This window comes from Vigna unguiculata, chromosome 11 (assembly GCF_004118075.2).
Source record: "Vigna unguiculata cultivar IT97K-499-35 chromosome 11, ASM411807v1, whole genome shotgun sequence".
Lineage (NCBI taxonomy): Eukaryota > Viridiplantae > Streptophyta > Magnoliopsida > Fabales > Fabaceae > Vigna > Vigna unguiculata.
This window is the reverse complement of record NC_040289.1, coordinates 21,658,680-21,681,942: the sequence shown is the minus strand read 5'-3', so window position 1 is coordinate 21,681,942 and position 23,263 is coordinate 21,658,680. Positions and strand designations below refer to the sequence as shown.

General features: G+C 33.0%; 2 protein-coding genes across 3 annotated transcripts; one reads left to right on the top strand and one right to left on the bottom strand.

The window, feature by feature from the left end:
- The first annotated feature begins 12,062 nt into the window (after positions 1–12,062).
- LOC114169989 (chitin-inducible gibberellin-responsive protein 1-like) lies at positions 12,063–15,192 on the top strand. Of its 2 annotated transcripts, none has more exons than XM_028055420.1 (2): positions 12,063–12,264; positions 13,632–15,192. In XM_028055420.1, the coding sequence occupies exon 2, from the start codon at positions 13,867–13,869 to the stop codon at positions 15,172–15,174; it is 1,308 nt and encodes a 435-aa protein (XP_027911221.1). In that variant the 5' UTR covers positions 12,063–12,264; positions 13,632–13,866; the 3' UTR covers positions 15,175–15,192. The 2 variants fall into 2 exon arrangements, with proteins under 2 accessions (XP_027911221.1, XP_027911220.1); XM_028055419.1 differs by having other exon boundaries at positions 13,446–15,192.
- A 934-nt stretch (positions 15,193–16,126) lies between these two features.
- On the bottom strand, positions 16,127–18,119 carry LOC114169934 (probable disease resistance protein At4g19530). Its single transcript, XM_028055336.1, has 2 exons — positions 17,332–18,119; positions 16,127–17,237 (listed from the first exon to the last, which is right to left on the bottom strand). Exons 1-2 carry the CDS (start codon positions 18,115–18,117, stop codon positions 16,653–16,655), a joined length of 1,371 nt encoding a protein of 456 aa, XP_027911137.1. The 5' UTR covers positions 18,118–18,119; the 3' UTR covers positions 16,127–16,652.
- Positions 18,120–23,263: the final 5,144 nt, after the last annotated feature.

Here is a 23,263-nt window from a genome sequence, read left to right as displayed (position 1 = left end):
TGATTTGGTAATTTGTGGATTGTTACTTTTCTTTTCTCAGAAATATTTATCAAGTTTGGGTCTTCCGTTCCAATTATGTTGTTTTCATCTAAAAAGTGAAATTCAGTATCTTTGCAGGAACCAAATCTAATATCACTCGCATGAACGAATTTTTATTTGTATATTGTTACACTACTAAAAAATCACTCATTACCTGCAAAATTTTTTATAAAAATATTTTTGCAAGAAATTCATGCATATTTTTCTTTGATTTTTTTCGTGAAATTCATTTGATTTTTGATACAAAATATAATTGGCAAAAAATATTTAAAAATTTTGTAGCGTAATATTTTTCGCATGAAACACCTGCAAAATTTTTTATGTTAAATTATTTGTTAAAATATAATTTAAAATTACATGCAAATTTATTTATGTATTTTTTTATCATATATCTTTCTCTTACTAATAAAATTTCGTAAGAAATACCTGTAAAATTTTTTATGTAAATTTATTTGCAAAAACTAAATTAAAATTTCCTGCCAATTTATATATGTATTTATCATTTTTCTTGTCGATAACATTTTGCAGAAAAAGTATGAAAAACTAGAAAAATGAAAGAAAATCGCTAATGTTGTTTCCTTTTTTTAAAAAAATTCTACGGCTCAGAAAAAAGTAAAATAAAATATTATATTAATTTATTACATTTAAGCATTTATTAAGTTTTATCCCGATTTAAGTTTTACTATTAGAAAAATTATTATTTATAATTTTTTCTATAAAACATTATTCATAGGAAATATTTACAATTATTTTACAAAAAATATCTATCAATTTTTTAGAATTACTTTTTACAAAAAAATAAACTCTAAAAGATAATTCATAAAAATAAATATTAATATATAATTTTTATTTTTTATAACTATAAACAATTAGTGTAGCCTGGCTTTTACTATTTTCTCATTTAAAATTTGATAAAATAATATTTTAAAAGATTAAAGTTAAAATGAATAGAACGCACGCGACAGAAATATTTGGAAAAAATTAATAAGTAGCATTTGTATTTTTCATTTTAAAAAGAATAAGTAGCCAATAAGTAAAAATTTGCAGATGCATTCTCATATTGCCCTATCTGGTACAGTTTCCCTTTTACATTTTCTACCCTCGTACTCATAGGTTCTTTGTCTTCTCCATAACTTCTTCGACAACATTTTCACAGATTTGAAAATTTTCTCCCAATTCACTCTGCATTCTCACTTTTTCAGTGGTAATCATACATTCTTCTCAATTGCAGGTTTGAATTTCAATTTCACTCTCCTTTTTCTATTTTTGTTGTATCTCACCCTCTCATATTCTCTTGTATTTGTTATTGACATTATTTTTGCAATTTTCACATGTTCTCGTTCTATCATCTCGACCTCCACCTCCTCCACCACCTCCAGCTAGATATGGCCCTCCACCACCTCCACCACTTCCACCTATATATCGCCCTCCACCTAATCATATTCAATTCCATCAAATGCAAGATTTTTCAGTGATTAATGAAGATCCATCTTCTTCATCTAGTCACATAAGTGGAGACAATAACAGAAATAAAGTCTCAATACTTCTAGAGGGGGATGGGTGAGTAATTTTTTTTAGTGAATCATTTAATTTCTTACCATATACATTTTTGTTGTTTGGGTTTGTGATTTTGTTTCAATCTTTTTGGTTTTACATAGGTTTGATCAACACAAGTTGGTACTTGGTTCAATTGCTTCAATCATTCGCACTAACTTGGAGGAGGGAAAACCATCATGGAAAAAACTATCCAAAGAGCAAAGGGAGTCGTGGTTTGATATGTTCAAAGTAATTAAATTTCAAACATTGAATAAAAGGGTTCTATATATTTATTGGAAATGTATCTAATAATTGGTTTTCATTTGTTATAATTTAGTCAAAATTTTCATGGCCACCTCAATGTAATGACATGGTGCGACGTAACTTTGAAAGAAGAGGTGCATCAAAAATGTCTCAATTAATGCAAGAAGCACGGAAAGATCTAGAAAAGAAGCCAATATGGATGGGAGAGGATGTGTGGGCACAACTAAAGACATATTGGAAGTCCTCAAGCTTTAAAAGTAAGTCTGAAACAAATAAAAGAAATTGTGTAGCTATGGATGGTGCATCTCTTCACACTGGTGGATTAATTCCTCATCGTTTGCATCGGAAGAGAATGGTAATATTATTTTATTGTCATTTTTATAATTTAGATTCCAAAATTAATTATATTGAAGAAATTTCTTTATCAATTATAGAAGGAGGAGAAATGAGCAAATCCATCCTTAACTGAGTTTTATTTTCGTACGCATCGAAGAAAAAAGGACCAAAGTTGGGTTGGTCTTCATGCAAAATTGACCTTTGTAAGTTTTCAATTGTTTGCTTTGTATTTATTGAGTTCTTAATTTCTTTGTTTTCATTAAGTACTTTTCATTTTCAGGACAAATTTGAACAAAGGAAAAGTGAGTTAACATCTCAAAGCCATATGGAGAATGCTAATGATGGTGAACAATCCATTCATGAATATCCATCTAATTGGGATATATGGATTGACTCAATTGGTAAGAAAATGGGAAGGATATTTGGTCTTGGATCTGTGGGTAGAATGTTTATTTCAACCTCAAGTCAACAATTACATTTTGAGAAAGTTGATGCTTTAAGAAGTCAGATTCAAGCATTAAATGAATCATTATAAAGACAAGAAGAAGAAAAGGTAGAAATGAAAAGAGAGTTGCAAAAACAAAGAAAAGATAAAATAGAAATGAGAAAAGAGTTGACTGAGACAAAAAATCAAGTAATAGCTTTAATGCAACATTTAGGATATGTGACATCCTCTTCTCATCGATCTTTATCATCTCCACATAATAATGAGAATGAGGATGACGACGATAGTGATCATACAGAAGATGGTGATAATTATTATTTTATTCTGTACTTAGTATATTAAGTTGATTTTGTTATTTATTGTATTACTTATTATATTTCATTTGAATTTGTAGAGAATACAAGTTTTTGATTATAGGTACAAATTTGATGCAATTGGTAGTACAAGAAAGTTTTAAAAGTCATTTGATGGATGTATTCATTTAATTATTATTATTATTATGCAAATTATTAAATTTTATGACATTTGAATTTGTTTATGACTATTGCAGGTTATTGAAATATTAGAGGCAAATTTGGAGTATTGATATTATTGCAGGTTATTGAAATAGTAGTTTCAATTTACTTGGATAATCATTTCAAATTTCCTTAGAATAGTAGTGAGGACTTATTTGATTTGCTTGACTACTGTTTATATTCAAAGTTTATTTTCATATTATTCCTGTCTTTTCTTTAGCTTGCTGTAAATCCATCACTTACGATCTTCTCTTTTGTTTCTGATGCTGCATTGTAGAAGGTTAAATTAAATGTTGGTTGAGTTTTTTTTTTTTAAGTGTGAAAGAAGAAAAACTGAAAATAGGTGATGCTGGAGAAAAAATGCAGATTTTAAAAAGGAAGAATTGATGCGACATGAAGCATCTAATGTACATGCATTAACTTAGGCTTTTCGTAGCCTAAGTCTAAGTTTATAGCAAGCTACTGGATGGGCCACTTCATGTACATGCATAACTTAGGCTTTTTGTAGCATCTAATGTTGATTATGATTTTTCCAAAAGCTACTTTCCTTGACCTCATGTCGTAATGAGTAATGTTTTGATGGTGATTTTAGAATATTTGTACATAACTACTTTGGATATGTATCTGACTTTTACTCCTACATTTATTATTTTGTATCTAGAAGGTGCATTTAGTTGTTATTTTTTTCCTTTGACATGCTTGTGCTCTGTAGATCATTTAGAGAACCTTACAATTTAGCTTTTGATTTAATTTAATTATACTCTTGTCTAACTATTGTTGTGAATGAAACTAATTTGTTAGAATGATAGACATGGATTCTTCTCTCCAAGATTTGCACAGTTTGATGCAGATGGCAAGGACCAATTTGGTGATTCAAGGCAAATATCATAATTGGCTCTCAAAAGATTAAAGTATTATATGTTGCTTCTTGGAAAAGTTCCTTTAAACAAAGATATTAGGAACCTTTGAGAGGCTTACTTTTATTTTATGATTTTAATTTCTAAAGCTCAAATTATAAAAGTGTTTTCTGCATTATTTTGTCTACATTGTTGACCATTGCATAATTGAGCTTAATCTTTTGTATGTTTGTGGATGCTCATAGGTAATTTTGCAGGGATAAAGTTATTATGTCATTTTTGATATTATTGTGATTTGTTTGATATATTTTGAAGAATATTTTAAAGATTTGAAATAGCTTATGTAAAAATTTATTAACTTTTCATGAATTATGTTATTCAGGATCATTTTATTTGGTAAAATAGCTAAATAGACGTAAAAAGTGTTTTGTTTTTTTATTTAATTAATATATGGTATTGATAATAATAAAATAAATATTTTTTTACAAATTATTTTGTCATTTAAAATAATATGAAAATAAAAATTATATAGTTTTTAAAATTTATTATTATTCTCTTTTGCGAAATTTCTTGCAACATTATTAGTAAAAAAAATATACTTGCAAATTCATTTTGGCAGGAAAATTTACTTGTAAATTTTTTTTGCAAGAAATTACCTACAAATTTAAAATACGCAAGAATGTTATTTGTGAAATGTAAATTTGCAAGAAAAAGTACTTGTGGTTATATTTACAAATTTATTTTCGCATGAAAAGTTACCTGCAAATTTTAAATATGCAAGAAAATTACTTGTGAAATGTAAATTTACAGGAAAACATACCTGCGGTTTTTTCAATTGATTTTTTTGTAGAAAAAATTGCTGTGATTTTTTTTTTTGTAAGAAAATTTGCTGTGAATATTTTTCACAAAAAAAATTGCAAGAAATTTCCTGCGAATTTTGAAATTCCCTAATAACTAATTATACACGAAGGTATTACCTATCGATCAAAATTCATAAGAAAATTGGCAGGAAACACTTTTCCTACAAATTTTTGTAAAAAATCTGCAAGAAATTTCCCATGAAATATAGAAAATTCTAGTAGTGTTGTATTGTTTTTTCAAATTTTAAAGAAAATTGGTTTCCGACACTTAAGCATGTTATAAATAAAATCTAATGTAGATTTCAAGAGGAATTTAGAATTTATTAACACTAATGAAATGCTAAGGTTGATTGGTTTCTGTTTTTTTGGACAAATTAAACAATTCATTTTTATTCAATATTGTTGAACATGAACAACTTTTAACATTTGATGAAGTAATTTTGCTTAGTATTAAGGAAGATTGTTCTATAGCAATCTAAATTTTAATGTTTGAATTCGTAAAGGTCCAGGGGAAAAGATTCCTCTGCCACCACTGTCACAGAATCACCGTAGTGTCGGTAAAAAAAATAAAAAAATATCTATTATTTTTTAAAATATTTCAAAACTTAATAACTATTAACAAATAAATGTATTTAATACAAAATTTGGAATTTCGAGTGGAATATATAAAAAGAGATACTTACGTGAATCATAATACGAAAACATACTATATTTAGTAGAAAATACGTTAATTACATCACAACATTAATGTTGGGTAAAATTATAAAAAGATTTAAAATAACAAGTTTAAAATAGTGAGATTCAATTATTTTAATATTAAAATATTTTAGTATAAATAGTTTTGTTATAAATGAGTTTTATTATTTTTAAATATATAAATTTTTCTAAAAATTACTTTTATAGAGTTCTCTGACTTCTATCTGAGAAGGGTTCTTCTCCTCTTTTCGACTGATTGAAAATATGAGATTCGTAAGAGTGATCCTCGCGACGAGCTCTTCAGATTGGATCAATCAGTTTCTCCGTTCACATAAGTTGAGTTTCAACCCTTTTTCTTGGTCTCTTTATGTTTACCATTGCATGTGAGCCTTCTTTAACTTGTATGTGCCTTTTTAATCATCAATATGAGTCTCTACTAATAATTGATAATAACGGTATGTCCTGATCGTTCTTGTGATTTTTTTCAAGTAGATAGATCATTTTGTGAAGTTAGAAGCATTTTGGTGTTCTTAAAGCGATTTGAGTGTGTAGAATTGCTTTGTCAAGTTAGGGAAGCTAGTGATTTTTGGTGTGTGTGAGTTTGATAAATTTGATGTTTTGCATGCATGTATATGATTGATTATTTTGAAGATTAAACCCAATTGTTTTGCTAAATCTATTTGGTGTTATGCTTGTGGAATGATAATTTGTGTTGAAACTGAGTTTGGTATGTTTTTGGCATTTGTGATGGTTATTGGATTGCTTAGACTGGACCGAAATGACATAATTATACAAAATCATGTTTTGCAGAATTATGCAGACTCGTTGATCGAGTGTGTGCTAGTTTCTGACTTGGTAGTCGCTGAGTGAACCCAAAGTCAAGGAGTTTCTTATTTGGTATTCACTAATCGAGTATATTCTCGTTGAGCGAATACAATGTCAAAGAGCTTATTGACTTTGTAGTCATTGGTTGACAATGTACTTGTTGGACAAATTTTGGAGGGATATATCTTTGTGAGTTCTAGTAATTCACTCGCTAGGCGAGCCATCTAGTTGTTGGACAAGTAGGCGCTACTCGCTGAGCGAATGGATGATTTTGCTGAGTGAATGCATCAAAGTCTAGTAGTCATTCTTATGCTCAATTTTGGCATGTTGTAGTAAATGTGGATTATTGTTTAGGAAATAGTTGGTGTATGAGATTGAATATATGGTGTGAGCATGAAATATGACGTGGATGTTAGAATTTCAAGGAGAGATTTTGTGTGGTGATATTTGTAGTGCATGCATTGACATATGAATTCAATATGGAGGTATCATTTTCTCTCTAAGAACTACTCACACATAAGTAAAACAGAGTAGGTTATGTGATGAAGAAAATAAAGAGGTCCTAATCATTAAACCTGATTTGGTCCTAGGCGCGGAAGGGGACTACCTTTTGAGTGGTTGGGTGATAACCCCTTGAGGCCAAACTCTATAGAGTTTGGGAACCACCACATGTGCACACCACCAATGAGTTTAATGTCAAGTGCTTGTGTGATTATAGGCATAAATAAGTTTTATACCATGTTTGTAGGTATTTGGCATGATTTAAATATATGTATGAATATTTCTTTTGTATACTAGCTTACCCTGTTGTGTGTTTTGTGTATTCTTGTATGACTTGTCTCTTTCTTTTTTGTGATGATCACGTATTTGGTGGGAACAAATGAAGTTGTAGGTTCAATGACACCTTTAGAGGATGAGGAGTCATCAATTAGAGTAGGTAAATGTTTCAAGGAGTTTTAGCAGTGGTTAGTCTATGTATTGAGCTTTTTAGTTTAGTTTAAATGTATAAAAGATATATTTTTATAGTTCTATCTTTTGTAAGACTATATTAATATATTTTATATACAGGATTATTTGTTTTGAACAATATGATGAAACATCATATTTTATTAATTTTAAGCTGCTAAAATTGGGATATTACATGTTGGTTGGTAAAATTTTGACATAAAAGTGTACAACAATTTTTTTGTAATTAAATTTTACTTTTTAGTATTGAAATATTTAAGATGATGAATTTAAATATAAATATTACATTATATACTATACTGGATGAGAGTTATAATTTATATGAGTATTATTCATTTTTAAACTAAGATAATATATTTACATATTTGGTTAAATTTAAATTTACTTTTTGTGAGAATTGAAAGTTTAACTTAAGTCAAATGTTTTCATTCTTTTAAAACCTAACCTCATTATCCCCATGTTGATATTTTGTATGTAAGCAACAATTAACAACATCTCCAATATAAATAGGAGTTAGGTTTAGTTAAACTTTATTTAAACACTTGAGATCTTTTTATTTAATATTTATTAGATTGTTTATGTTTAATTAGACAATTCGATTAAAACTTAATTATAAAAATTTTATTCATGTGGTATATTTGAACTATTTTAATGATCTATATTATTTTTTATAGGTTTTGATTTGATGGTAAAACAAACCAAAATTAAAAATAATAATTTTTGTGACGATTTATAACTATAATTATAAATAAGTTTGAGGAGATATGACTGTATTTATATCTTAATATAAAATATACATGATTTTTAGTGGTAAAAAAACTTTCTTATTTGAAAACTCTTGAACCAAATAGAAACGATCTATAAATAGTTCCTCATATTAGTCATTTGAATAGATCATACTTTTACTACACAAAAATCAAATTAACTAAATAGCATAAATAAAAACATCAGACCACACCTTAATAATATTCGTAACCTAATTAATCTTAGGACGGTGCAAGGTTGTGTTTGATTCTTATTCTGAAACATTGAATTCAACCACACCTATTAATGAATGCACGAATCAACATTCTTCCAAGAAATTTCTTAAAATTTTGTATTAATCAATATTAACCGTAAAGTAACGAGTGTTTTTAATCACTCATATTAAATAGAAAATTAATTTGGAGTTTTTAATTAATGTAATAAATATGCTTGTTATTAATGCAGATGTAATATGATTTTAACCTCTAATATAAAACTTAAGACGTTGTTGGGAAGAAGAAGAAGAAGAAAATCAGGATTGAATTATGGAAAACAAAAATGTTAGAAATAAAAATAAATATGTGAGAACAAAAGAGAAAAGAGGTGTGACTTGAACATATTTTGTGTCCGTGTTTTTAGATAAATAAAAGAAAAAATGTAAAAGACAAATAAAAAGTTAAATTTACCGAACATATTTTATTATAAAATTCTTTTTATTTCATGATAATTATTTACTTTTCTATAAAATGTAAAAGGGAGAAAAAATGTCCTCCTTTCCAGTTTCAACACGCAAGGAAAAATATTTTCTAATTCTTCTATTAAGCAAATACTGAAAATTAGTTTTATGGTTTACTATAAATATGGCAAGTTTTTAAGATAAATTTTTTACTTTCATAATACATTAAAAATCACATTAAAAACAACTTCGGATTAATTAAAACTATATGTACAAATATTTAACCTGAATGAAATAGTTAACTTGATAATTTACTTCTTATAAATCCCTTCCACAATATTATAAGAAATATAAAATAAAATTTCCAAATCTTTTATGGTTTTTATCCAATAATTTTTAAACTCCTTTTAGTATTTTTCTCCACCCAAGACTAAAATGCATCATTCAGATCATTAAGAAATTTTTTTTTTCATCTCTTATTGATATTTATGTTTTATCCAATAATTTTTAAACTCCTTTTAGTATTTTTCTCCACCCAAGACTAAAATGCATCATTCAGATCAAGACATTTTTTTTCATCTCTTATTAATATTTATGTGACTTTATTTTTTTTCAAATATTATACATTGTGTGCATCATCATTCTCAAGATAATTTCACAAATCATAAGATTGTATCCTAAGTCAAAATAATAAGAGGTAGCAAATGTAGAAGATTGATATTGATATTTCTTTACAATATAGACAAAGATCTTTCCTATCTTTCTTTTATCTTTAAACTTATCAAATAAGAAAACACTTATATATCAGATAACTTTGTGTTGAAGTATTGTATTAATTGTTGACATTGGGCAATGGTTGAGATAGAATTATTGGTGGGAGTATTTTCAGAAGATTCAACAACACTGTTACTTGATGGTATAAACAATTTGGGGAATATCCTACAAGCTTATAACATTTTTCTTTAGTATGATCTAAGATATCACAATGACTGCATCTAGGTCTTGTTTTCTTAAGAGATCTTTGTTTGTCAAATTGAGATTTTTCGAGAAGTATGAATAGAAAAAGCCAAATTTTTAGAGGTTTTTGAAGATTGAGTTTCAATAATCTCACGTTGAGCTTTTTCTTGAAGACTGAAAAAGAAAACATTACTGATTGAATGAAGAGGATTGAAAGGATTTGACCTATGATTTGAGAAAAAAGAATCGTGTAATCCCATAAAAAATGATATCACATACTGAGAATCAATATGGTGTTGTAGTTGTTGAAGGCCACTGCATGAACATGCGAAGTAGGGTTTGTATCCAGATGGTTCTTCCCATATAGATTTAAGTTATATGTAATAGGTACTAACTCTATCAAAACCTTGTTAGAGGGACATAAGTTGTCACTGACATTGAAAAATGCAAGGGACATTTTTGGAGTGTGAAGAGCTTCCCAAATCTCGCAAACAGTTGTGGCAAAGAGGATGCTAGTAAATATATCTTTTGATATTGAGTTATATAACGATGACATGACAATGTTGTTAGCCCATGTACAAGAGGTAAAAGAAGGATTGGTTTCCGAAGGTTGGGGAAGGGATCCATCGATAAGCATAATCTTATTCTTGATAAAGAGAGCAATTCACATCACACAACTCCAGGTGGTGTAATTTCTGTGATCCAAGGATTGAGAAGTAAGAATGGTGTACAAAAAGGGAAAGGTTTGGATATTGATGGGGTTCTTTAGTAGTGGCAATGGCAACGAGGTTATAAGAAGCCATGGAAAAAGGCAAGAACAAAGAGATAGACCAACAAGAACAAAGAAAAGACCAAAAAGGAAAAAAAAATAGAAGGAACTAATGATGATGGTCTATTAATACCATATCACATAAAGAAGCACAAGAAACTAGAATTCTTATAGAAAAGAAAAAGTTTATACATATAGAAAAACTAGTCCATGACTAGGCTAACTAGACTAGTAAAATACAATGTAATAAAACTCAAATTTCTCAATTATTTTTTATTATATATTAATAAGGGTTAAATATACTTTTGGTTCTTCAATTATGACACAAAATTAAAACTCGTCAATGTTTTAAATTTTGATATAATTTGATATCCAAATTTTAAAAATGAATAAATCTAGTCATCGTAATCCATCTATATTAAATTGTTTTGACGTGTCAAATAACATTTTGAACATTTGAAATATTTATACTCTATGACATGTACTAACTTAAATTGTACTATACCTATGCGAACTTGGGTAATCATACAACCTAAACCGCCTACCTATAGTCCCTTAATAAAAATAGTCAACTAAACAAGATTACATAGCGGCCTAGACCGCCTACTATAAAATGTCACATTATAACATAGAACCGTTAACTTCGAACTTAAGCCTCTCACAAATGCTCAGAATTTGGACTCAGCCCAGGCCCATAGAGAATCTGAACATTAGCCCAAAATGACTCAAGAGGGGCCCAACCCACAGGAAGGGGCAGACACATCTAATGACTCTATAAATATATATGGACCCCAACAATTAAGAGATACGCTTTCATTAAATTCCTAATCTAAGATTTGACTTTTGAGAGCCTTTTGCTGACTTGATCGTCAGAGCACTTTTCGCAGGTAACCCCTCAAGGATCCAAACCGCCTACGTTAAAAGACGACATGTACAAGTCAAGAAGGAGCCAGCTCAGGGATCAAGGATTAAGATAATACATTATTCGTGTCCACTGACATCTCTTATTTGTTTCTGCAGGAACATAAATATTAACCATTTAACACGTAAAAAGAAATTAATATTTTTAAATTAAAAGATTATATTTATTTATTTTTAAAATTTAATAAGTAAAATATATTAAAGTATGATACATAGATAAATTAAGTTTTATGTCAAAATTTAGGAAATATAATCATAAACCTATTAATAAAAGGAGAGAAAATAGTAAGGAATATATTCCACCAAGGAAATTTTATTGTTTCTATAAAGGAGAATTTCAAATTCATCTATCTCCTTATGAATATTGAACTAATCATATTTTATCCCAATTCAGTCGGAGAGATTCTCACCGAAACATAAGAAAGCTAAAGACAGCTAACGACGCTGCTGACAGGAATGTTCGAAATCCAAGTTCCCAACGTGTGCTCTGGTCGGTGTTTTCAACGCTTCAGTCAACCCCAAACCACTCAACGTCCGTTACAAAACCACAAAAATTCTAACGAATATTTCCCTCCGTTACCGTTTCTCCGCCGTCAAATTTCCAAGACCTTTTTCTCCTGCTTTTCCTTCCCCTATATTATAAATACCCCGTTTGAACACTCCCGGTCTCAATTTGCGGTTATTCAAAAAACTCCTTCTCCATGGTGCCTTCGTTTTCCTTCAAAACCATAATCCCTCATCAGAAACCATATCATTACGTGTCATCAACTGAGGCGAATTCAGCATAGTTTAGCTCTGCACGTGGATTGAACCGAAGTCTTTTCTAATGGTACACGTTGAATATTAATGGTCTTCAAGGTATGCTAAGTGCTTACACCAACGTTTTTCACTTTCCTAGACAATTTGGTTTTCTTAGTCACCGTGTTTTTGTTTGTGCAGTTTATGCTTCTTTTTCTATGTTATGTGTTTGCTTGCATACCTGAATGATTCTTAATCATTGGTGATTTGAGGGTCTTAGCTTTTTGAATTAAGAAATAGAATTTTGCATGTTGTTGTTTGATCGAGAAGAATGGTGTAACATCATTTCTGACGCTGAAAGCTGCAAATTTTGGTTGAGTTGAAGGTTTCGATTTTTGATTTGGTTTAACGTTTTTGTTCCAATGAAATGGTTTGGGCGGGGTGGATTAGTGGACTTTGAATTAAGACGAAGATTCTTTTTCTGGGTTTCTAGGAATTTTTCTGGATTTATTGGTATGGTATGAACAAATGTATATGGAGCTTCCATGAACTCAGCATCGGGAAGTGGGGCAACTGCACAATAACATCAACAGGAAATAATAAGGTTTAAGTTTTGGTTACGTGGCTTAGTGGTAGTGGCTTTCCTGGTTGCAAAGTAACGATTGGGACTGCAATGAGGAATTGTGACTTACATGGTATTGTTGCTGTTGTTACTATTGATGCTATTATAAGCTTTCTCTTACTACTTGAGTTTTTCTATGTTCGTGATTTGTAAGTCTTTCTCTTGGTCACTAAATCAGTACATGACCATATTTTTTCTTGATTTGAGATATCTAACGTGTCCCCTCATGCCTAACATGTTCCGAAAAAATAACATGTCGAACAAGAAAATAGAGAATAGCAGGGAACATCGATCACATGAAGATTCTTTATGCTTAAATGAATTTTACAAAATTAGTTTGCACTCATTTAATAGACTAGAGATATAATAAGCTATAATATGTAGATAGTTACAAAACTCACTTCATAAATTGTTTTTGTTATATGTAATTAGATTTGGAGCTCATTTTTAAAAAATAAAGAGAAGCGATGAATTCAATAACAAAATACCAGAATTATATCTTAACATATTCCAATCAGCTTTTATATTTTTCAGTGTGTACAGGTTGATCCAATTCTTGTATGTATGTGTATTGTTTCTTCAGTCCTCCACTTGTTAGGCTAGTAGATGATTGTTGCGGCAAAAATAATTTTTATTGTGTTTATGCGTGTATTAATAGATTGCTGCTCTGTTTTACAAGGTTTATCTGTTATTATTGTAAGTGTTGGTATACTAGTCTGGAGCAGAAGTTTGCCAAGGAAGCTGCTTTTAGCTGATTGCTTTGTCATAGTATGGACTTGAATGAGTTTTCAAGTGTCGGTGTGACTAGTTCTGCAGGAATCCCTTGCACATCATCTTATACTCATATTTCAGCAATACCCAACAGGTTGATTGGATCCTTGAAACACGACACAGAACACTCTCCTAATTCGGCTCTTTCTACCCATTTTGATTCTGATACCCTTTCTTCTGCACTAAGTGACGGCCAGGAACAGCACACCGCTGGGGAAATTCACTCTGGTGTAAACCCTTTGCAACTATCTACTAGATGCTTTTTTCCACAGGATATAAGTTATGACCATGAAACCAGATATGCATTGCTGGAATTAGAAACTGCTTTGATGGCACCTGATGGTGATGATCAAGTCACCACATCAAGCACTTCGTCTTTTGGTGTTAGCAGAAGGCCTACAACATCTGGGCAGAGAAATAGGTCCTGGAGCCATGAGGGTCAGCCAAATGATGTTGCACGAGTGGGTAAGCGTCACAAATCAACTGAGGAAGTATCACTACAAGGATTTCCATCAACCCATTTGAAAGAATTGCTGATTGTGTCAGCCAAAGCCTTGTCTGAAAACAAGATGAAAGATTTTGATCAATTGATAGAGAAGGCTAGAAGTGTTGTGTCTATAACTGGGGAGCCAATCCAGCGCCTCGGTGCTTATTTGGTGGAAGGGCTTGTTGCAAGGAAGGAGGCATCGGGGAATAACATCTACCGTGCACTCAGATGCAGAGAACCTGAAGGAAAAGACTTGCTCTCTTACATTCAGCTACTGTATGAAATATGTCCCTACTTAAAATTTGGTTACATGGCTGCCAATGGCGCCATTGCTGAAGCTTGTAGAGATGAGGACCACATTCATATCATAGACTTTCAGATTGGTCAAGGAATTCAATGGATGACACTTCTTCAAGCTCTTGCTGCAAGACCTGGTGGAGCTCCCCATGTGCGGATCACAGGGATTGATGACCCCCTTTCTAAATATGTCCGTGGTGATGGATTAGAAGCCGTTGGAAAAAGGTTGGCTGAAATATCTCAGACATTTAACATCCCAGTTGAGTTCCACAGTGTGCCTGTTTTAGCTCCATATGTGACAAAAGACATGCTTGACATTAGACCTGGTGAGGCTTTGGCTGTGAATTTCCCTTTGCAACTCCATCACACGGCTGATGAGAGTGTCGACATGAGTAATCCAAGGGATGGACTTTTGAGATTGGTGAAATCACTTTCTCCCAAGGTAACTACGTTGATTGAGCAAGAGTCAAACACTAATACCACTCCTTTCTTCAACAGGTTTATAGAAACCTTGGATTACTACTTGGCAATTTTTGAGTCCATTGATGTGTCTCTTGCAAGAAAGAGCAAGGATCGGATTAATGTAGAACAACATTGTCTGGCACGGGATATTGTCAATATTGTTGCTTGTGAAGGGAAGGAAAGGGTAGAGAGACATGAACTGTTAGGCAAGTGGAAGTCTAGGTTCACAATGGCTGGCTTTTCTCAATATCCTTTGAGTTCATACGTTAATTCTGTCATAAGGAGCCTGCTTAGGTGCTACTCAGAACATTATAATCTTGTGGAGAAGGATGGGGCCATGTTGTTGGGATGGAAGGACAGAAATTTGATTTCAGCTTCAGCATGGCACTGATTACATGCAGAGAGGAAATATTGTGGTTGGGGTAGAAATATGTTGCTGACAGAGGTTTATGTTGATTCTCAGGGCCATGTGTCCCTTATCATTGTCTTAAAGGTCATTGTTCCATAAATTAGTATATGGAGTTTCATATCATAGTGATGCTATAACAATTCTTTCATGAAATGTTTAGGTATGTACAGGGTTTTGGTTTACAAATATTGTACTTGTTACCGAAACTTACCCTTGTCTCCAATAAAAAATTCAATAATTTCACTATAAGATTATTGACAACTGACTACATTCTTATTTGTTGTATTACCATTTTTGTTTTGATAAGGTTGTTTGCGTAAGCTGATAAATGGTGGTTGGTTGGATCTGTATATATGTAATAGAAAGGGATGGTAATTTTTTCTGTTGGTGGCATGGTGGGTTTTCCATGTTTGTGACTGAACACAGGGATGGTTGTTGCAAAACTTGTGATGCTTTCGAGAGGCATGTATCATCTCAATGTATACATGTAGTCATATTAAGAAATACAAGTAGTAAATATTATCTAAAGAAGGAACTTCATTCAATATTAGGATATATCCATTAGTAATTATCGGGATTTGGTTTCTTTTTCCCATTGTAGTTCATTGATGAAATGGAATTTTGAATAGGCCCACTGGTCCATAGACGAACTAGCTTCAAGCACCTTCGCCTCCAAGGCAAAATCGAAGGCAATGTCCAATAATAAGTGCTTTTATTTCTGAAAAATGTTATCTATAATAGGGAGCTATCACAACTCGGTATTTCACTTCCAGGGATAATACATTCAACATCTGGACCAAATGTAGTTGATGTAAGATATATGTATCGGTGGTTCCACCTTTGAATATCAGGGGTAAATATATATAATCCTTTATATGCTTGATCTTTATGAACTAAATGATAAAACAAGAGTCTAACCCGTAGGTTGTTCTATCCTGTACGAATCAAACAATGAAGTTAGTAGCTTCGTGGCATGCTACTTCAGGAGAATAGCTTTCTGGATCAAAATGTGAAATGCATTCATAAAACACGAAAGAAGCAAACAAATAACGACTTCATAGAAAAACAAAGTCTTTTTTCATCCTCGATTGTTTCCTCTGATTTAAATATGACATTATCAGTGTTTGAAGCTGTTTATTTAATGTTAACTTGCATATGGGAGTTCATGTGAGACAGTAATATTAAAGTACCTCCGTGAGTCACAATTAAAATCTGTCAGAACATTAAGTACCTGAAGTTCATGTGAAGACAAACTAAAAGAAATTATAATACGGAGGAATGAATTGGACAATAAGAAGTGGATTTTACAATAACAATACTATATCTTGAGAAGAGAGAAGTAGAGTGCCTATGAGAGAAGTCAAGGGGAATTTGAATGCGGTGCTTCTACTGTTCATCTCTGTGTGGTTTGATGGTAGCAAATCATGCTTCCACGTCGAATAAAGGCTTAAATACGGTAGCTACCTGTTTTCTTCAATTACTGAAAACTTGCGCTTCAGATCAGTCAAATTTTTGCCATACATCAATGTAAAGTTTGGTTGTTGATCTTCCTCATATACCCATCGATACCCATATTTTTTCACATCCACCGTAACAAATTTCTGGTAACCAAGTCTGTCGTGATGAAATATTTGTATGTCCTCCATCCTCAATTTCAAACTAATAAATTTACGAGTATCAGATCCGACCCAACATGGTCGAGTGAAATCTTGCCGACGGAAATAAAATAGCTTCATGTGATCTGACTGGTCAATGACTGGATCTTTTCTCAAATCCACGGGAAATTTTGGAATGCGTGGAAATTGAAGATATGTTGGGTTTGGAAAACGCACATCATACTCATTGCCTAGACGAAATATTGCACAGCACACAACACCAATCCAATTATTGTCATGCGTAACGGGAGATGGATCAATGATTATTGAATTGTCCATGCTCACAAACTGATTGTTGAACCACCTCGGTATTTCACTTTCAGGAATAATACTTTGAATATTTGTAGCTAATAGAATGGATGCATCAAGACATTTGCATTGCTGGGTCGCCTTGTACCACCACCACAGAGTTATGCGTTAGTAGTTCTGTGGACAACAAAAAGAAATTTTAAGAAATAAAGGAGGAAGGAAAGAGCATCCAGACCTGAAAAATTTGCATCATCCATGAAACACTCATGCTAATGCACCGTTCCCTCTCAACTAATTCTGGGCAGTTGAAAATGATTAATCCTGCCTCATAATGATGGTCGTTCAGCCAACCAAATAGTGAATCCGACCGAACTTTTAAACGTAGGAATGGCCGCATGTAAAATTTTGAGGGTAAGTGAGTTCGTGAAGGGAGGTCAGGCAAGTATTTGAATTGCTTGCAATGCTGTAAGTCTAAATAATACAGTCTGGAAAGGTCTTTGAGGTTAGGCAACGTAACAAAATTGTTTCCCTTTAAATTTAACTTTTCTAAGCACCGTAACTCTGCAATGGCGTCAGGGATTTGAACTAAGTTACAGAAACTTAGATTAAGGAGACGCAAACAAGGGAGAGTGGGAGAGGAGGGCAACAAACAGCTGATCGAGTCTCTCTGTGCTTTCGGATACAACAAATCTAAAGGCCACAGAAACATATTTTTTAGGAGAGACAATGTTGACTGGAATTGAATAGGAGATTCAAGTAAACGAAGCTTCTTCAAATGCTCTCTGTTCCTTGCTTCATCTAGCAACACATTTTTATAAAGTTTTGTACAGCCAGAGACATTCAGATATTTGAGAGAACTCAAGCCCAATATAGTATTGGGTAAGCTTACTAGGCTTTTGCAGTCCACCAAAAATAGAAAAACAAGCTTTCTCAAAAGACCAATTGATGGATTGATATTTCGAAGTTGTATGCATCCGTGAAGATTTATCCCTTCCAAATTTAAGGCCTCTGCAACATCCATCATTTTAAACTTGTTAAGGCAATTTCTTTACTTTCTTTTAGGTCATTTTAATGCAATTTTATGATTTTAGGCTACTTTAGTACACTATCATAGTTTTAGGTAGTAAATTTTTTAAGTCTTTTTAGGAATTAGTGTTTGAGTTAATTTTTTGTTGTTGATTGTAGTCATTTAAAACTTGTGTAGATAATTTCTTTGCACATTTTCTTTTTGTTTTATTGCGATCTTTAATATTAGCCTAGTTTTAGAGTGATTTTTGTTGGATATTCTGCATAAAAGATAAATTAGAAGGAGCTTTTGAGATGTGAATGGTCGCTGCCTATTGATGGCATTATGAAGGATTCAACTTTTCTAGCAAGTATATTGGGTCTGTTGTAGTGCAACAAGGTCGTATCCACAAGAATTTGGTAACTAGATCAGTAGTCTATAATTTTACTCAAAGTTTGGCAATGGAACAATAGATGAGTTTTGGTTTTTATATGATTAAGACAAATAAAAATATATATGAGAGAGGTGACACTAGTGCAAGAATTTGACCACGGTTTAAGAATTGAGACATATGCAACTGAGGCCAAAAAATGTCACATTTCTGCCTCAGTTGAAAATCAAAACATATCCAACTACTACTGCCTCAGTTCTCGAGATAATTAAGACATAATAGACATTAAAAATATAAAAAAAACTTATCTTTTTGTCTTGGGTCTAACTACAACCAAGACAGAAAAGTGTCACATACTTTCTCCATTGTGAAATAACCAAAACCTAAAGAGATTAAAATTTTTGTTCCTGCGGAGACCAAATAAGAGATGTCAGACACAAACGTCACCTTACCTCAATCCGCAATCTCCTCAATAGGCTTCCTGTCGCCTGGCATATGTCATCTGCTGGTGTCTCGGCTTGGACCGGTTTGGACCCGATAGGGGTTACCTGCGGAGAAGACTCCGACGCTCAAGTCAGCAAAGAATTCTTAGAAAGTCAAATCTCATGATTAAGGGATTAATGAATGTGTACCTTTAATTGCTGGGGTCCATGCATATTTATAGATTATTAATTATACTTGGCCACGTCATGAGCTGGGCCATCGTTAGGGGCCGTAGGTGGGCTTGAGCCTGGCACAAGCCCTTTAGTTTGATCAGTTGTAGGCTTAGGGGTCTTACCTGTAATACCTTAAGTCTGGAATAGTTGACAAGTTCTCGTTTTATCCTCTGATGTAGGCGGCTTAGGCCGCTTATGCCTGCTTGATTGGTTCATCTGACAGTTGTTTGCATGTTTGATGATCACCGCAAAGCAGAAAACCACACATAGAACATACAAACAAGCAGAAAGGGTAAGCTAGAGTGGAAAAACGTCTTATCGTACAATTGCATACAATTTCATACCCAAAGATACATACACCAACCAATCATGTGATGACTTGCAACCAAAACACTAAGACTCAAGACACGATTATCCGTATACATATAATTAGTTGGATTCACCGGATGCTTGCACTTGTGGTGGCCTCTACTGCTCTACAGAGCCAATTGCCAATGGGTTTCACCCTACCATTCACAAGGTTAGCCTTCAAACATCCAAGGCCATTATCTTGCCAACGACAACGTTATCAAATTTGGCGTCGTTGTCGGGGAACACGGTTAGAATTTTTATCATTTTAGTTCATATTTATTTTGTTTTTTTTTCTTTTCTTTTCTTTTCTTTTGATTTTATTTTTTGTTTATCACTGTCGCAACCGGAATCGCGACGGGACGACGAACCAAAGAAAAAACGGGTTTAAAAGAGATTTGGAGTCGCCACCATAGTTATTCTGGAAAACTATGGAAAACCATAAAGATAAGACAAGTCTGCGAAAAACTAGATTTTTGGATCCGGGAGTCGGTTACGTGTAGGGAAGGTATTAGCACCCTACAACTTCCGCCCGAAGGCGGTACCTTTAATTAAATATGCAAAGTTGATGTGATTTTCAAAATGTTATTTTTTCCCCCAAAATAATAAGATAAAAATGCTAAAATGAAACAAAAATATTTTTTAATTTTTTAGGCCCGACAAGGATTAACCTTGGTCCTATGTATTCTCATTCAAAATGAGAAATTAGGGTTACGTAGTTCTTTAGGAGAAATGATTTTGGAAAACAATTGAGAAAATGATTTGATTTTTTGGAGGTGAACCTGACAAGGACTGACCTTGCTCCTACGTATCTTACAATGGAGAATCAAGGATCACGTAGTTCTTAAAAAAATAATTTGAAAAATGATTGAGAAAATGATTGGATTTTTTTAAGGTGAAGCTGACAAGGACTAGCCTTGCTCCTACGTATCTCACATGGGAGAATCAAGGATCACGTAGTTCTTGAGGATTGAAAATGTTGATATTTTTATATTTTTGAAATTTATATTTTTTTTGGGGGGTATTTTTGATTTACTTGAAAATATGTGTCACACAACGCGAGCGGTCGGACAGACTTTAAAAGAGAAAGAAAACATTTTTTAAAAGAGTGTCACACGATGCGAACGACCGGACAGACACAATAAATTGGAAGAGAACATTTTTTCATTTTTTAGATTTTTTTCTATTTTTGTAATTTTTATGATTTTTAAATATGTTTGTTTTTTAGAAAAGAAATTAAAAGTTGAAATTTATTTAAAAAAAAAGATAAAAATGGAAAACAAAATATGAGGTACATGAGTAATTAGTGGCAAGTGCATAAAGTAAACAAAACAACAGGCCCAACAACAATAGACAAAGATAGGGGTGCATGATTATCACATATGGGGGGCATGAAGTAAACAAGAGGGTGTGTAAAGTGAGACAGGGGTGTAAGAAATAAAAATATGTGGGGTGTGCGCATTAAACATAGAGGTGCGTTGTGTAAACCCAAATAGATCCAAAATACAAACTGAGAGAGGTGCAAAGATTGAAAACAGGGGTGTACGGAGTATAAAGGTTGGCTAGCCCAAAGAAACTCGTGGATGTGTAAAACATTAATGTTGGGGGTGCGCGAGAAAAACCACAGACCTAATTTTTAAAACAAATTAAAAAAAACTTCTTCTTCCACGATCCAGCAGCATCTTCTTCTCGCAACAACACAACCTCCAACCCTTGTCACCGTTCACCTCTGTCTGCTTCACCAGGCCACCATGCCACTGCGCAGCTAGCTCGTCGGCGACACTCATCGACGTCAGAGACGTCAACATCCCTCTCGGCGGCTCAGCCATTCCGTTCTCGCGCACGCATCGAAACCTAAACCCGATAGATCATCGCCTCGTCGCCGGTCCTGCCGTCACCGTCAAGGGAAACGCCGATGCTGCTGGTGTGAACAGGGATGCGTCCTCTCCTCTCAGGCACGACTCGATCGGCCTCCGCTCCAGCGCCCCAAAGCCACCGCCTAGGATATGCGACCTTTACAGTTTAAAGCTCCGACTCGTCGCCGGCGATTTTCTCTCTTCTCTGCTTCGATTTGTGCCGGGTTGTTATGGGGAATATGGGTGTTTTGCTGAATGTTGTATAACAGCGACTCGAGAATGATGAACGATGAAATCTGAGTTGGTAGCAGTGGGCGTATATGTTGTTTTTGGTTTTTATGCAGGTGAGTGATGAAAATGAACGAACAAGATGACAGTTGGGAGTGTGTACTGTTTGCAGGTTGAAAGTGATGGAAGAATGATGAAGAAAGATTGGTCTTGGATGAAGGTATGAATCTGGAGATGAAAGCCAAGCTCATAGCTCATTCGTGTGCGAGAATGTGAACGAGATGATGGTGAAAACAGGTCTAGAAATGTTCACAACTTTGGCTATTTCGTTGGATATGGAAAATGACGAGGACGAGTGCATGATAGATGCTGGTTTTTTATTGAAGTTGTGTTGTGATAGATGAAGTTAGATACTTAAAGCATGTTTCGTTTTCTGGCACTTAACAACGACGCAAGCACAACATACTATGAAACTCGACAAACCCAACAACATACGCACATCATTTCACACAAGTACTTCTACGTTGAGGATGAAAAACACCAAGACAACATATTCATTGAATTATTCAAGATAGAGTTCTTACCTCTTGCAGCCCCTACCAGAGTTGAGTTGGTGGCTTGAAGTCTTTTTTTCTTTTCTCCCCCTTGTGCTAGGAAGTTTTTTTTCAAACGGCTCTAGCCCCTTTTCTTTCATCCTCTGTATTTTTGAAATGGCCAGCCGTTGCCTCCTAACCACCCTACGGTTGTAATCTGCATGCCAATGGTTGATGTTGCAGTTATAAGTTGCCATCTAAATACTTCCTTTTTCATGTCAAGACCCAAAATCAAGGAAAAGTATGCAAGCTGACAATCTTTCTTTGGACGAGAGTGGAAGGGTCAGCAGGAGTGCAGCAGGTGTGGCAACTTCAGCCCGGTTGACTTCAACGTTCATCATTTCATTTTTTTATATTATTATTATTATTTTCTTTTTTTTTCTCTTTTTTTTAAAAAAAATAAAATAAAACGAAAATAATAATAAAAAAGAAATAGAATAGGATAAGATAAAAATTCAAAATAAGATAAAATAAATCTAAAGTAAAACAAGATAATAATAATAATAATAATAATAATAATAATAATAATAATAATAATAAATAAATGTAAAAATTAAAGTAAGATAAAAAGATTTATTCATACTCAAATCAAGGTTCACCTTTTTTTGTATTTTTTAATTATTTTTAAATTAAAATTTTATTTCTTACCCGAACGAAATTGGGTGTTGACAATCACTAACATTTTTTTTTATCTCAATTTTTTTTAACACTTGTCAAAGACTAGGGCCTCCTGTTACTCTCACCACTTGAGTCAATATGCTGTACGTGAGACCAACTAACTCTTTAGAGTGTCAGAATGCAATCCTTACTTGAATCCTTATTAAATTATATAATGAGGCACCACCACGAAACTCGTGGAATTACGTCTTAAGCACGAGGCACCACCATGAGCTCCCACTAACAAGGGTCATGAGGCACCATCACACAACCATCATGGAATTATGTCATGACCAATGAGGCACCACCATGAGATCTCACCTAGAGATTCATGAAATTACGTCTTGACCAATGAGGCACCACCATGAAACCTTCGTGGAATTACGTCCTGGCCATACCAAAAATCATATCTTACCAACCAAGTATGAAGTT